The sequence below is a fragment of the Saccostrea echinata genome, unplaced genomic scaffold (genome assembly GCF_033153115.1).
Source record: "Saccostrea echinata isolate AGI-Se365-2 ecotype Australia unplaced genomic scaffold, CSIRO_AGI_Sech_v1 ptg000029l, whole genome shotgun sequence".
NCBI classification, from domain to species: Eukaryota; Metazoa; Mollusca; class Bivalvia; order Ostreida; family Ostreidae; genus Saccostrea; species Saccostrea echinata.
Window position 1 is genome coordinate 1,857,895 of NW_026889778.1, and position 13,569 is coordinate 1,871,463.

General features: G+C 32.7%; 1 protein-coding gene across 1 annotated transcript; it reads left to right on the top strand.

The window, feature by feature from the left end:
* The first annotated feature begins 1,102 nt into the window (after nucleotides 1-1,102).
* On the top strand, nucleotides 1,103-1,942 carry LOC133194314 (uncharacterized). Its single transcript, XM_061330296.1, has one exon. The coding sequence runs from the start codon at nucleotides 1,103-1,105 to the stop codon at nucleotides 1,940-1,942; it is 840 nt and encodes a 279-aa protein (XP_061186280.1).
* Nucleotides 1,943-13,569: the final 11,627 nt, after the last annotated feature.

Sequence of the window (13,569 nt, forward strand, 5' to 3'; positions counted from 1 at the left end):
TTTCTTAAAATCTATATTCAAAGTTTAATTTCAGAACCAAGAAATGAATGGAATCATTCAAAAACATAAAATAAACTAAATCTTGTCGTTTTTGGGTGGTATAAGTAGCTAAGTATTTATCACGGGGGTTAAATACCAAACCCATGACGTCATAACTATTGATCAAATATTTGTCGAGTGAAAATGAAACGTGACGAGAATTCATGTAAACAAATATATGAAATGGGAGTTTTAAAGCATATACATTGAATGTTATGTGTGATTCATAAGGAATTAAAGATTAAGAATCAGGTACGCTGATATATTCTTATCATGTTTTCTTATAATGAACAGAGGCAGTGCTTTGAAATCCCGATAAGCCTTTCCTCTGTCGCTCTATAACAACAAAGATGCAAAAGTTCAACACTACGCCGCATACTGTGAAACATAATTTTTGTTTGTATCGAAAGTTTGTATTCTATAGTACTTGGAAAGTGCTGCTAGAATCGTGTGGTTAACATAAATTGATGACAATTCCTGGATCGTATGTATAAAATGTAAAAAGTTTGATAAGGTTTCGTGCGAAACTTTGGAATAATTTTTTCTGTGTTTGGAGAGTAGGATTCTAGCAGCACTTTTCATGGTCCAGTGATGTTTTTACATGATTATTTTCACAAAAAAGAGATGAATTATCCCCGGGGTAGTGTTGAACTTTTCACTTTTTCATTAAGGTAATTTTCCTATTTATAGACGTCACGTGATGACGTCGTAGTGGAGTGCTTCTTTTAGCTTCAGACTCAATGACGTCTATACAATGGATAATAATAGTAAATGTTTTATCTATGGCTTTTCCGATTTATCAATGTTACATTTTACGAAAAAAAGTCTAAATTCGCCGAAATATGATCTGTGTACTGTCTTAACGTACCCGTGTATGAAACAACTCAAGAGAAACATAAAAAGTCAAATTGCAAGCATAGAGAACTATGAACCTAGATGTCAACAGTCAAAAATTAGGCCGGTAAAATTTCTATTATTCCTAAAGAAAATTCATTTCCCGAAGATTAAGGCCACTCCTAAATTTAGACAGCAGGCCCTGCTCTCCCTAACCCATAAAATTAACATGGTGGATGTGATTAATTTATTGAGCGAAATCCAAATCATAGAGACAGGCAAAAGTCAAATAAGAAATGACAGTCTGATGAAACTGATGTCTACACCTGTATTATACAGATCTGTCACAGTGACAGGTGTTTATGAAGGTGTAAGACACATTTCCTGTGTGACGTCAGACCGGGCCTGGATCAGTGATTGGTATGATAATTTCATCTTAACAAACACAAAAGGTGATACCCTAGATAGTATATATGATGGAAATGGAGCACACACAGTGACCATTACAGGTGAACTTATTTATATAGACAAGAAATATAACATAAAACTATATAAAAACGACAGGACAAAATCCGCACTGATAAAGCAGATAGAGCCATGGTATCCATGGTGTGTATACTGCTCCCCTTTCAATGGGGATCTACTGGTCGGGATGTATAGAAATGACCCAGTAGAACCAGCCAAAGCAGCACGATATAGCAACACAGGACAACACATACAGACAATACAACACGACAATACGGGTCAGACACTGTATAGAAGTCCTGGGGACATCACAGAGAACCATAATGGAGATGTTAATGTGTCTGACTCTGGTCGTGATGCTATATTGGTGACAGATCGTGGAGGAAGACATCGTTTCTCCTACACAGGACCATCAGGAGCAGAACTATATCCAACAGGAATCTGTACAGACGTGCTGTCACACATCTTGGTGTGTGATGCTTTCAGCCACACAGTGCAGATGATTGACAAGGACGGAAAATTCCTGTCACTATTTCTGACACCACAACATGGAATAGGTGCACCATGGGTTCTGAGTTATGATAACAAAACCCAGCTTCTCTGAGATGCATTTAGTAACAACAACAGAATTTGTATATACAGATATATAGAGAGGAAGGATAATCTGGTTCATTTAATATGTTCAGAAAATTTATACAGACGCTGTGCTTTCTGTTAGGTTATTGTAATTAGTTTTTATATGTACAAACGTACGCACATGGATTGATTTGAGAGGTTATTATAATTTGTAAATAAAATACATGTACATAATTGTGTTCATATATAAACAGGACTATTTGACAAGTAATTTCATTTAGTTGATAAGATACATGCACGCATACATACTGAAAGGTCAATACTCCTTATAGGCACCCAATCCCTCCTCTGGAATTTCCGGGGATCGATCGATCCGTACTTAATCTGATTTTTATAGATTTTTATTTATTTTTGGTTGATTTTTTTGGGATCACTATTTGTTATCTTCACATTTTTCATAACAATTGTTAATAAGATATAATAAAAGACAGACATAGAGACAAATAAATATCTAACAGCCAACTCTAAGAAAAGTTTTGAAATTAGGTAAGAGAGATGGAAATCACAAATATTCTATTTACTATTAGCACGATAGTTCATGCATTTACTTGCAAAGAAAAAATGGTATCCATGGATAGTAGAAGAATGCAATAGAATCTAGCAATCAAAGAAAATATGGTTTCCTAACCCTCAAAATGAATAATAAAATTGTAATTATTAGAAATAACTATTTATAATTTTATTAATATATAGGCGTTTCTTACAATCCTCCAAAAGAGATTTCAGTTTGTCTTTATTGGGCTAAACTGATCATGCACACAAACTAGAGAGTGGAGAGCAAGGAAATGAACATTTGAAAGATCTCAATCAGTGTCACCCAGGAGTTTGGAGAAGCTGACTTTCCTTAGACACTGCTTTCACAGCCTTAAAGGAAACTGTCATTCTCTGAGGTGACATGGAATCAGCTGCCCTGAGTCGTCCCTGCCACTGCTGTGTTGTGGATTCAAAATAAACAATTCGTTGTGTCTACGAATAGATCCCTGTTTAGGCCATGTGTTAGTGAATGATGGTTATGTATATATATATATATATATATATATATATATATATATATATATATATATATATATATATATATATATATATATATATATATATATATATATATATATAAAATAAAAAATCCAAAAAAAATCACAAAATATTTTTTGCAAGCGCTTTCGCCATGTTAGGCTCTTCAGGCAGTTATACAAATGTCAGGTAGGTTACCTGGTAACGTCCAAAAGCAAAAGTTCATTGTGACGTCATAATAGATCAAGGTAGCGTAAAGTTGCCGTATTAGATAATGTACAAATATTGCATTAACTTAAACACATAATATGCGTAAAATCTTACAGTATGTTATATAATAATGCATCATTTTCGATTAAGCTTTGGTTTAAAGAGTTTAAACAGAAATATCCTTATGGACGCTAAAAGATTCTACCCAATTTTAGAACAATCGGAAAATATGAAAAGTTTAATACAACCAAATGATATTATCAATAGTCGACGACAGGCACCCAATCTTAAAAAATTGTTAACCAAGGCCCGTTTTACTACACAGGAGGAAATTCCAACCATTAAAAAATGCGGAGATCCAAGATGCGGAACGTGTACATATTTAGAAGAGGGAAATAGAATCCAACTTAAATCAGGAATGGAAATTAGAACCAATTCACCAATGAACTGTAAATCCGAAAACGTTATCTACTGTGCAATCTGTCCGACGTGCAAAGAATTCTATATTGGACAAACTGTAAAACTAAATGCCCGGGTTCGTGTACACAAACAACAAATTAAAGACCCTAGTGTGCGTAATACACCATGTTGTGAACATTTTGCAAAATGCGGCAAAGGAATATTTAAGATTTTCCCTTTTTATAAACTTCCCAATGAAAATGAAAATCTACGTTTGGCAAAAGAGGACTACTTTATCAAACTCTTTAAACCACAGCTTAATCGAAAATGATGCATTATTATATAACATATTGTAAGATTTTACGCATATTATGTGTTCAAGTTAATGCAATATTTGTACATTATCTAATACGGCAATTTTACGCTACCTTGATCTATTATGACGTCACAATGAACTTTTGCTTTTGGACGTTACCAGGTAACCTACCTGACATTTGTATAACTGCCTGAAGAGCCTAACATGGCGAAAGCGCTTGCAGAAAATATTTTGTGATTTTTTTGGATTTTTTATTTTTATTTTTAATACACCCAGCAAAACTGTACCGGTTCTTCATTTTGTTTTTGAAATTATATATATATATATATATACTATTATAGATAAATACGGACAAAAACTTACAGAGAAGGAAACCGGATATCTTTTGTCATTTAACATTAAAACCAGCAACTTTTATGGTTTGCCTAAAATACATAAAAGCCAGACTATAAAAGATAGATGCAAAATTTCTGGATCAACGTACATTAGTGTTGCAAATCCAGCTGATCTTACATTAGACCCATAGTTGCGGGACCAACATGTGAAACTCACAGGATAAGTAATCTATTGGATATTCTGTTAAAACCTTATGTTACCAAAGTTCAAAGTTATATCAGAGACACTATAGATTTTCTTAATACAACTCCCGAGAAAATCAACCCTGAATCCATTTTAGTCTCATTTGATGTCACCAACCTCTATTCTAATATTCCGCATGATCTAGGACTGATCGCCATAGAACATTGGATAGACAGATTTCCTAATCTTTTGCATGACCGATTTCCCAAAGATTTTATCTTAAAAAGCCTTCAATTCATCTTGGAAAACAACTTTATACATTTTAATGAAATAATTTACAGACAAAAATTAGGCACGGCTATGGGAACAAAAGTGGCACCTACTTACGCTACACTTGTCCTCGGATTCTTAGAAGAGAAACTATTTTCTACAGTTCAAGAAAGATTCGGTCACAACTTTGAAACTTATATAAAAAAAATCGTGGAGACGCTACTTAGACAACTGTTTCATCATATGGGACAAAGGTGAAGATCAATTAATGGAATTTTTCAATATTCTCAACACTTTGAGCCCTACTTTGAAATTCACCATGGAATCGGATAAAAAAATGTTATCCTTCCTCGACGTTATGGTTATTAAAAAAGAAGACCGTATAATAACGGACGTTTTCTACAGAATAACAGATACAAAGCAATACCTTATATTTGATTCATGTCACACTAGACACACCAGGAATAATATTCCATACAATTTAGCAAGGCGTCTTTGTACAATAATCTCTGATACGGAAATCTTGGACTCTCGTCTCACAGAATTACAAAATCTACTCCTTCAAAGACATTATCCTAAACAACTGATTCAAAACGGAATTAACAAAGCCAAATCTCATGAAAGAAAGGATCTTCTTACAGTGAAAAATAAACCCGTTGATAATGTTATACCATACGTTTCAACGCACAATCCCAGAAATCCGGAAATTTTCAACATAATAAGAAATAACCTGCCTATCTTAGAAGATGACCAAGACATGAAGAAAATATTAGATACTTCACAGATTATCAAACGCAAGCGACAAAGCCCTTCTCTTAAATCTATCCTTACCAGAGCATCTTTTTCCAGTAACAGCCATGAACCAGCCATCATCAATAAATGCAACAATTCCAGATGCAGTACATGTCCATACCTGACGGAAGGATCTACATTTCATTTCAAAACCGGAAGTAAATTTAATATTAAAACCAACATGTCGTGCACTAGTTCCAATCTTATTTATGTGATTACCTGCGCCGGTTGCGGTGAAAATTATATCGGTCAGACAGGAGACACCTTAAGACACAGAATGACCGTACACCGACAGCAAATTAGGGAACCAAAATACCGATGTACCCCCGTCAGTGACCATATTAGAAACTGTGCCAAGAATAAAAGTCCCAACTTTACCGTTTTTCCCTTTTACAAGTTTCGAAGGGATACCACAGAAAAAGAACGTGAAACCAAAGAAAAACTTTTTATTAACAGATATAAACCTGTTTTAAATGCTACATAATTATATTTTGTATCAGATATATACTTTTTCCCGCAATTTATATCTGTATTATTTGTATGGAAAATTTAATTTCCCGTATCAAATTTCTTACGTTATGTCATGACGTCATAATTAACTTTATTAATGCGTAAATTCACATTAGCGCTTTTTGACGTCACAGTAAGAATATTGATTTTGTATTTATGTGTAACTAAGCAATATGTTGTCAAACTCCTGAAGATTGGAAATGAAACCGGTAGAGTTTATTTCGGTGTTGTGATTTTTTTTGATATATATATATATATATATATATATATATATATATATATATATATATATATATATATATATATATATATATATATATATATATATGTCCAACAGAATTTGTCACTCCAAGTCACAGCACGTGTAAGTGAGGTGTAGTATAACTATTCTCATTGTACAAGGAGGGACAACTCCTATTGATTATAAATGCCAGCACAGCGTTGCTGTATTGTTGTTTATAATGGCGATTTACTGATGCTACTCTATTTTTGTGTTAGTCATTGTTTTATTGTTAAAGACTAATTTAATGATGCAGTTCCTTCATGAATGTAATGTTAGACAAAAGGGGAGGATCAAAGATTCTGTGCCCTGCTGTATAGACAGGAGGGGTGGATCAAAGATTGTGTGCCCTGCTGTTTTGACATGAGGGGTGGATCAAAGATCCTGTGCCCTGCTGCATTGGTTTAGGGTATAATCCTTTACTCCTGATGTAGATGGTTTTATTTTCAAGGTCACCAGGGCAAATAAAAAAGCTTCTGCTTTTTGTTTGAGAACACAATTTTTTTCAGAAGTCGTTTTATTGGTTTTGTGATACAATGTGTTTTTTTTTTTTTTTTGGTCTTCGCTTTTCGAAGATTTTATGAACATTTATCTCATGATCATGCATTGATTATTTCATATGTAGATATTTTAACAGATTTTGTAAATATATGTCATTTTGTAAATAGTATGTATAGATAAAGCTATATATAGACTGTTAGTCATATTTACTTCACTGCAAAAGGGACACCAACGCAGTACAGTTAAGGCAACATTTTCTATAAAAAGGCACCAAAAACGAGACACTTAAAGTTCAACCGTCTTATTTTTTAGCATGAAACTCTATCTGAAATATCTTAATGGCTTTATGAAAAGTTTGTCCATCGCTTTTCACATCGGTATTTTATGTCATCATGTGACCCTCTAAAGTCACGTGAGCTCCGATTTTAGGTCAAAATATGAAATGTCAAATTTAACCAAAAAGTGCAAGGGCAAGGCAAACAATATTTGAACTGCACAAGGTTTCATTGTGTCCCTTGGTATCTATCCTATCGAAAAACTGATGCTCATTCAGTCAGATTTCTGAGATATTTAAGTTATCCATTGAAAACAAACACCAGTATTCAAAAATAGGGTATTTTTCATCATTTAATCGGAAATTTTAAATTGCCTAATGAATTACAAAGAAATGAGCATCACTTTCTAAAAACTATACAGTAAAATAAAGAATTTAAAATAAAAACCTACCTCTTGGGTTGTCGCCTTGCCCTTGCACTTTTTGATTAAAAATTGAAATCTTAACACATTCATTCTAAATATAGTTTTCAAACGCATCATTGACCCAGCATGGGAGATAACTCTGTGGTACTTAGTAGAGTTTGTGTACCTCGCAAATTTTAAACAAATACCTACGGACTGCGCTGGGTTTTATTTCACTAAATCAAAACGGTATGCATAAAAAAATCTTTGACTTTACTTTGTTTTGTATATCTTCGTTCTTTTATACGCTACACAAGACGTATTTGACACCTACCGCATTTCCTCCGTTCGCCTAAAATTTGCCGCAACATCCATCATGCAAATAAATTGGAAAATACCCATGGTTAAAAATATTGAAAGAATCAGTCATTTGTAATAAAAATAAAAAATAGACAGCGACTATCAATGATTAAACATTTATTCTTCCTCAGTAGACACACAGAAAAAATATCTCCAACAGAACTTAGTAGTTTTTTTTTTTCCATATGTGATTATTTTAGTTATCAAACCTTCAACTGTTTATGGATTCTAGACTACGTTCAAAGTTTTAAGAACAGAAGGAAGGGATTGGGGTGCTTACTCCAGTATTTAATAACCTGTTTTCCTTTCTACAGATCTACCCCCCCCCCCCCCCTCACCAGTTTGCCTCTGGCTCCTTTGATACCATATACTTACTGGCATGTTAAAAATAAATTATTAAACAGTGTTTACGTCAGGTTTTACTTATTTGGGTATTGTAGCACAAATCATATCGGCGTAGGGGTGGGGGGGGGGGCTTTAGTCTCATGTTTTTGAGTAATTATCAATCAATGCGCAAACAAGATAATCATAGTAAAAACTTTGTAATACAGAAACAGATACTCTGTTAAAGAACAGGTGAACACAATATACATGCTGAAATTTAGATCTTGTTGTACCCCAAAACACAGACAGGCGCATACCAGAATGGAAGTGAAATGTACGCAGAGAACGGCTGGGGTCCGCTTTGAGACCCCCAGTGGGTTCAGATGAGGGCCCAGGGGCGTAGTCCCTGAAGCTCATGGTTTTTATACCAAATATTTCATTCAAAATCATGCCATTTCGATTTTCTTTAGAAAATACAAGACATAGTAATATTGTTTTTAACACAGAGTTAAATACTTCCGTGCAAATTTATTGTACATGTAGAGGCTGAATATTTTTTAAAAAGATATATTGGTATCATCTTTCGGCAACACATATAATTATAATAATTTCAATTTTTAATAAAAATAATATTTCAAATCATATTCTAGTGGATCACAGCATTCAACGGTTGATATTTTCTCAAAGATCTTAAAATAAATTATCAATGTGTTGTAGAAGAATTACAAATTAATAAATGTTTTATTTGGTTTGGCAATGATTTAATAAAACATTACAATTTTTTTTTTTATTATTTTTTTTTTTTTATAAAGACATGGTAATATAGAATTTGAATTTGAATCGAAGTAGTATGAGATAAAATAATTTGAAACAGAAATATTTGCTGGATGGTATTGATATTTTTTCTCTTCTCACAAATCTCTCCCTCCCCCCCCCCATTTTTTTAAATTTGTAAACGATGTGTACGCACCTGCGTATTTGCGTATAAACAGCTACGCGCCTGTCAGAATACATGCAAGTAAAGATACTCAAATCTTAACAGCCTTCAAACTTTCACACAATTGTACTGTTAAAAATTCAAAGTATTAGTTATCTAGAAAATTTATTTAATTAAAAACAGCCTTTCAAATTCAAAAACTAGCTGTGAAGGGATTTCTGAGCAGGTGCAAATATTTCAAACAGTCCACAGTTCAAACAGTTCTTCTGGATGAAATCAATTCTGAAAACAAAATGAAATACCATTATGGAAGGTTCATTGGTGTTTTAAAAAAGTGATACTCAAAACAATGCATTGAGTAACATGGAAAGCATATACATGACTCTACTGTTTTTATTATCAAAACATTTCAATAATCTTGCTAGGAATATGTATGGTTTAGAGCTTATATGGAGCATGCCTTTTTATTTTATTGGTGGAAACACTTGCTGCCTGAATGAATTGTTCAAATTGTTTGGGAGTAGCTACAACACAATATATATGTAATGAGTGAAAAACATAATATACTAGAGATAACATTTAATTCTTTCACCTATACAACATTTTAAAAAAAATATTTAACACTGGCATACTATAGAATTAATGTGAAATGCTTTAGTGTGATCATACCCAGTGGAGAAATTGATGCATCTATTTTGATAGTTCTAGCTGATGTAAATGCTATTTTTAACCATATAAACAGTACATAAATACATGTATATACATATCAGACTGACTTAATGTACATGTAGTCAGACAAATGAAAATTCAAACATTTTATCTTCATTAATGTAGAAATTCTACAAATGTACAGCCTAGTGATATAGATAGTAAAAGTTCTATGATGAATTTAAAATATGAAGCACTGGTAAAAACTGAAATCTTAAAATTCACATATTTTTGATTGCCAGAGGTAAAAATTAAAATTTATAGGGTCTTATACTCTTGTATGTACAGTGCACATACATTGTACACTGTGCAGTTTGACTTCACAAATACACTGTAAGTGTGACAGCATCTAAATTATACTATTTGATATCATGACGTCCTGTGCTTATATTATGTTACATGTTTGTACATGTATGCCAAAGGACAACATCATTGCATATTTAAAAGTGTGCAACTTTCATAATGAGAGTGTTTTTTGTGTATGTGTGTGTGTGGGGGGGGGGGGGGGGGTACACACAAGGCACTGTATTGCAGTTTGTGACGGACTGTAACAATACATCTTATTATACATGTTCAAGGTTATTTTACATCGATGTAAAGAATAGTATGTCTACATGTTAATACCTATGCACATACCCACCTTAATGAACAGAAAGGGACCTAGGGAGGTAGTGCGGATCGTCTCAGTTTTCCATGATTTCCCGAAATAACGTCATCATCTTCTCATCAAAAAGATAAACAAGGCCAAGGTCTCTTATTTTATCCCTATTCTCTTTAAAGATTGCCTGATTGTTGCATTTATCCACTGCATATCTCAGCTGCTGTCTCCACGTTTTTAGATGTAAACAACATTCCGTGTCACCGAGTGCAAGCGCTTGGCTGAAGCCGAATGCAGCCAAACGACACAATAAAAAGAGAATTATTTCGAAGACGTGTTGTTACTATATAAGAGAAAATCACTAATGTTTATTTATTTAAACCTGAAAATACAGACATTCATTACAAATTCTCGCAATCATCATTAAATAGCTTTTTTGAGCTCTATTTCCTTATATGGATCTATCAAGGCGGAGCAACTGTCATGACGTCAAACCTCATTATGACCTCATTACCATATTATCTTCATGTGTAGCCTTAACTGTACTGCGAAGATTTTAATTATTTGGTAACTCAACATTTATTCTTAAAACTTTAAATTTAGATATTTCTTCAATCATCTTAAACGCAGGTAGGTTAAGGCTTCCCGTAGAATATCACAGTGCACTCTGTGCCTTCACATCTCTGAACTACCAAAATATGACGTCATAATGGAAAATGACGTCAAGTCACTGCAAACTTGGGGTGTTATGACGGGGAGAGTGTCATGAACTTTACACTTTATTTCAAACTGCATGTAAAATGCTAGATAGCTATTGCAAAATTCACGTGTAGTTAAAGGTTTTCTAAGTCTTATATGTCCAAATATTTTAAAAATACACCGCCTACCTACCCTTGATTGAAATTCAGCATGTTCAAAATGCTTATGAAAAATATACTTTTGAACTGTTCTCTGTTTTTTACCCGTGGTTGGAGGTAGGATTTATTTTGTTTGTATAAAAGAGTCTGGCGCAGGTGATTAATAAAGATTAATCTAAGAATTTTTGTGGAAATCTGTAAGAAGAGGTTGTTCTCTAACTGAATCTTGCTTGGGAAAAATTTGTGTTGGCTTCGTTTAAATACAGATTACGATATTTTGTGGAAAATACCCTCAAATTTGAAGGTAAGTTGAATTTCTCAGGAAATATTTTGTATCTAAGTAATACTATGACTTTTCCCAAGCACATTTCGGATACACAAGGATACGATGAGTTTACTTATATAACAAAATGTTAATAATTATTGTGTTAATCAGCTGCGCCGAAGCGATTTATATGAAACATTTCAAAAAATTATAAATGACCGTCACGTGATCAACAAAGTCATGTGATATCATAAGAAATATGCTAACATATAGCCGAGGAAACCCTCTATATAAATTGGAAGTACTTAAGTTCAATACTTATAAATTAAAACTAAAACCGACCTCGCAATGACATATTATTATTTGAGCGCATTTTAAAGCTTCGGGAAGCCTTAACATAGCTGCGAATGTCTATTTGGTTTCATATTTGCAGCTAAATGACTGCTTTTACATTATTCTTGACTTGAGTATTTGAGTTTGTGCTACAAGAGGTTTGATATTATTACGTGAAGTCGTGTATTGGACTTTATTCCTGTATACACTTGACAAAAAATGACTTCTTTTTGTTGGACATACATTAATCGGGTAAAACATTCAGTTTCTGTAATCAGTTGATATTTCCACTCTTTATGTTTACAAATACACATGGTATATCCCTGAATCAAGAAGTGCTACGCAAAGATAAATGTTCAAAATAAAACAAAAACAAAATTAAAAAAAAAAACCAAATCTGTAGTCATTCCACAATGCCAGAAAATGATTAATAGTGCTAGATTATTCTGGTTTTGAAACACATTGGTGCAAATATTTGAGTTCTCCTTTTTTTTTTTTTTTTTTTTTTTTTTTTTTTTTTTTTTGTAATAATTCCAAAAAAGTGTCTATTCAATACACAAGTGCTAATTAATCCTGTTTATTTTTAAAATTGTGACATAAATATGAAAAATTAATTTTACCTGAAAGAGGGGTGAGGGTTGGGTCTATAACAATAAGTTTTTCAATATTCTATTTTCTCTTTGTATTGTCCATTTTCTATTTTAAATGTATGAAATAAGTAACGGGTGATGCAACAATAAAAATTATTTTCCAAGGTAGAGGGATCTTTTAGCTTCAGTGTTGGATTACAAATTTATAGGTTGGCCCTTTATATGGCTATTTAGAGACCAGCAAAGAGCATCATTGGATAAATTTAATTAAAACTGTAAACAAAAACACTCCAGATATCTCTTGTGAAATAATGTTTCTCTCAGGAAATAGAAAAAATTTAAATCATGTACAAATGGAAAACTCTTCTCTCATTGTCTTAAACAATTTTATCTAAGACTGTTTTTAACGCTGAAACTGTGATAACGTTCTGTATTAGACATTGAGCCATTTTGTAGTACTCGTGAACACACCGGAGAACTGATGATACACAAATGCAAGCCATAGGCTAACTCTTTATGTTTTGTAAATGATGTTTATTTTTGAGAGGAGTGTGTGTTAGTGCAATAGAAGTAGATGAAATGTTTTTTTTTCTCATAAAAAATCTTAATATTTTGTGAACATGATGTCTATGGTCAGTCAGTTGTACAAATCGACTACAATCCCGTAACTATGTTTTGTATCCCCCTCCCCCTTTCTTTAAAATGGTAGACTGATCATAAATTTTTGATTTATTTTCAAAAGATAGAGTACAAAATCAAGAGTTTTAAAGTATTTACTGTGGTAGAAAAAGATTTATATATGTTGGAATGACAACAGACTGCCTTATGACTTTCTTCAGACCCGGTTTTGTACAGTTGCTCAATAGATTCTGAAAGATAATGATTTGTATGTGCTATATGTTTATGTATATTGTGATAATTATTAATCATTACTAAGTATTTACTAAACTCTCTGAAGAAAGGAATTTAACAAATGTTACTCTTCTGTGAAAAATATTTATTTATATCCAGTGTTTTAGTTATAATGATATAACGTTTTATTTGCACGTGTATGTTTAAAAAAAATGAATATTTTTCTATCACTAAGTTGATTTTCTTTACAAATTTATTGACATTGAGAAACATTTTTTTAATGTA

Bases quoted from the DNA above. Each gene is read 5' to 3' on its own strand.
- LOC133194314 (XM_061330296.1), top strand. From the start codon at position 1,103: ATGGTGGATGTGATTAATTTATTGAGCGAAATCCAAATCATAGAGACA.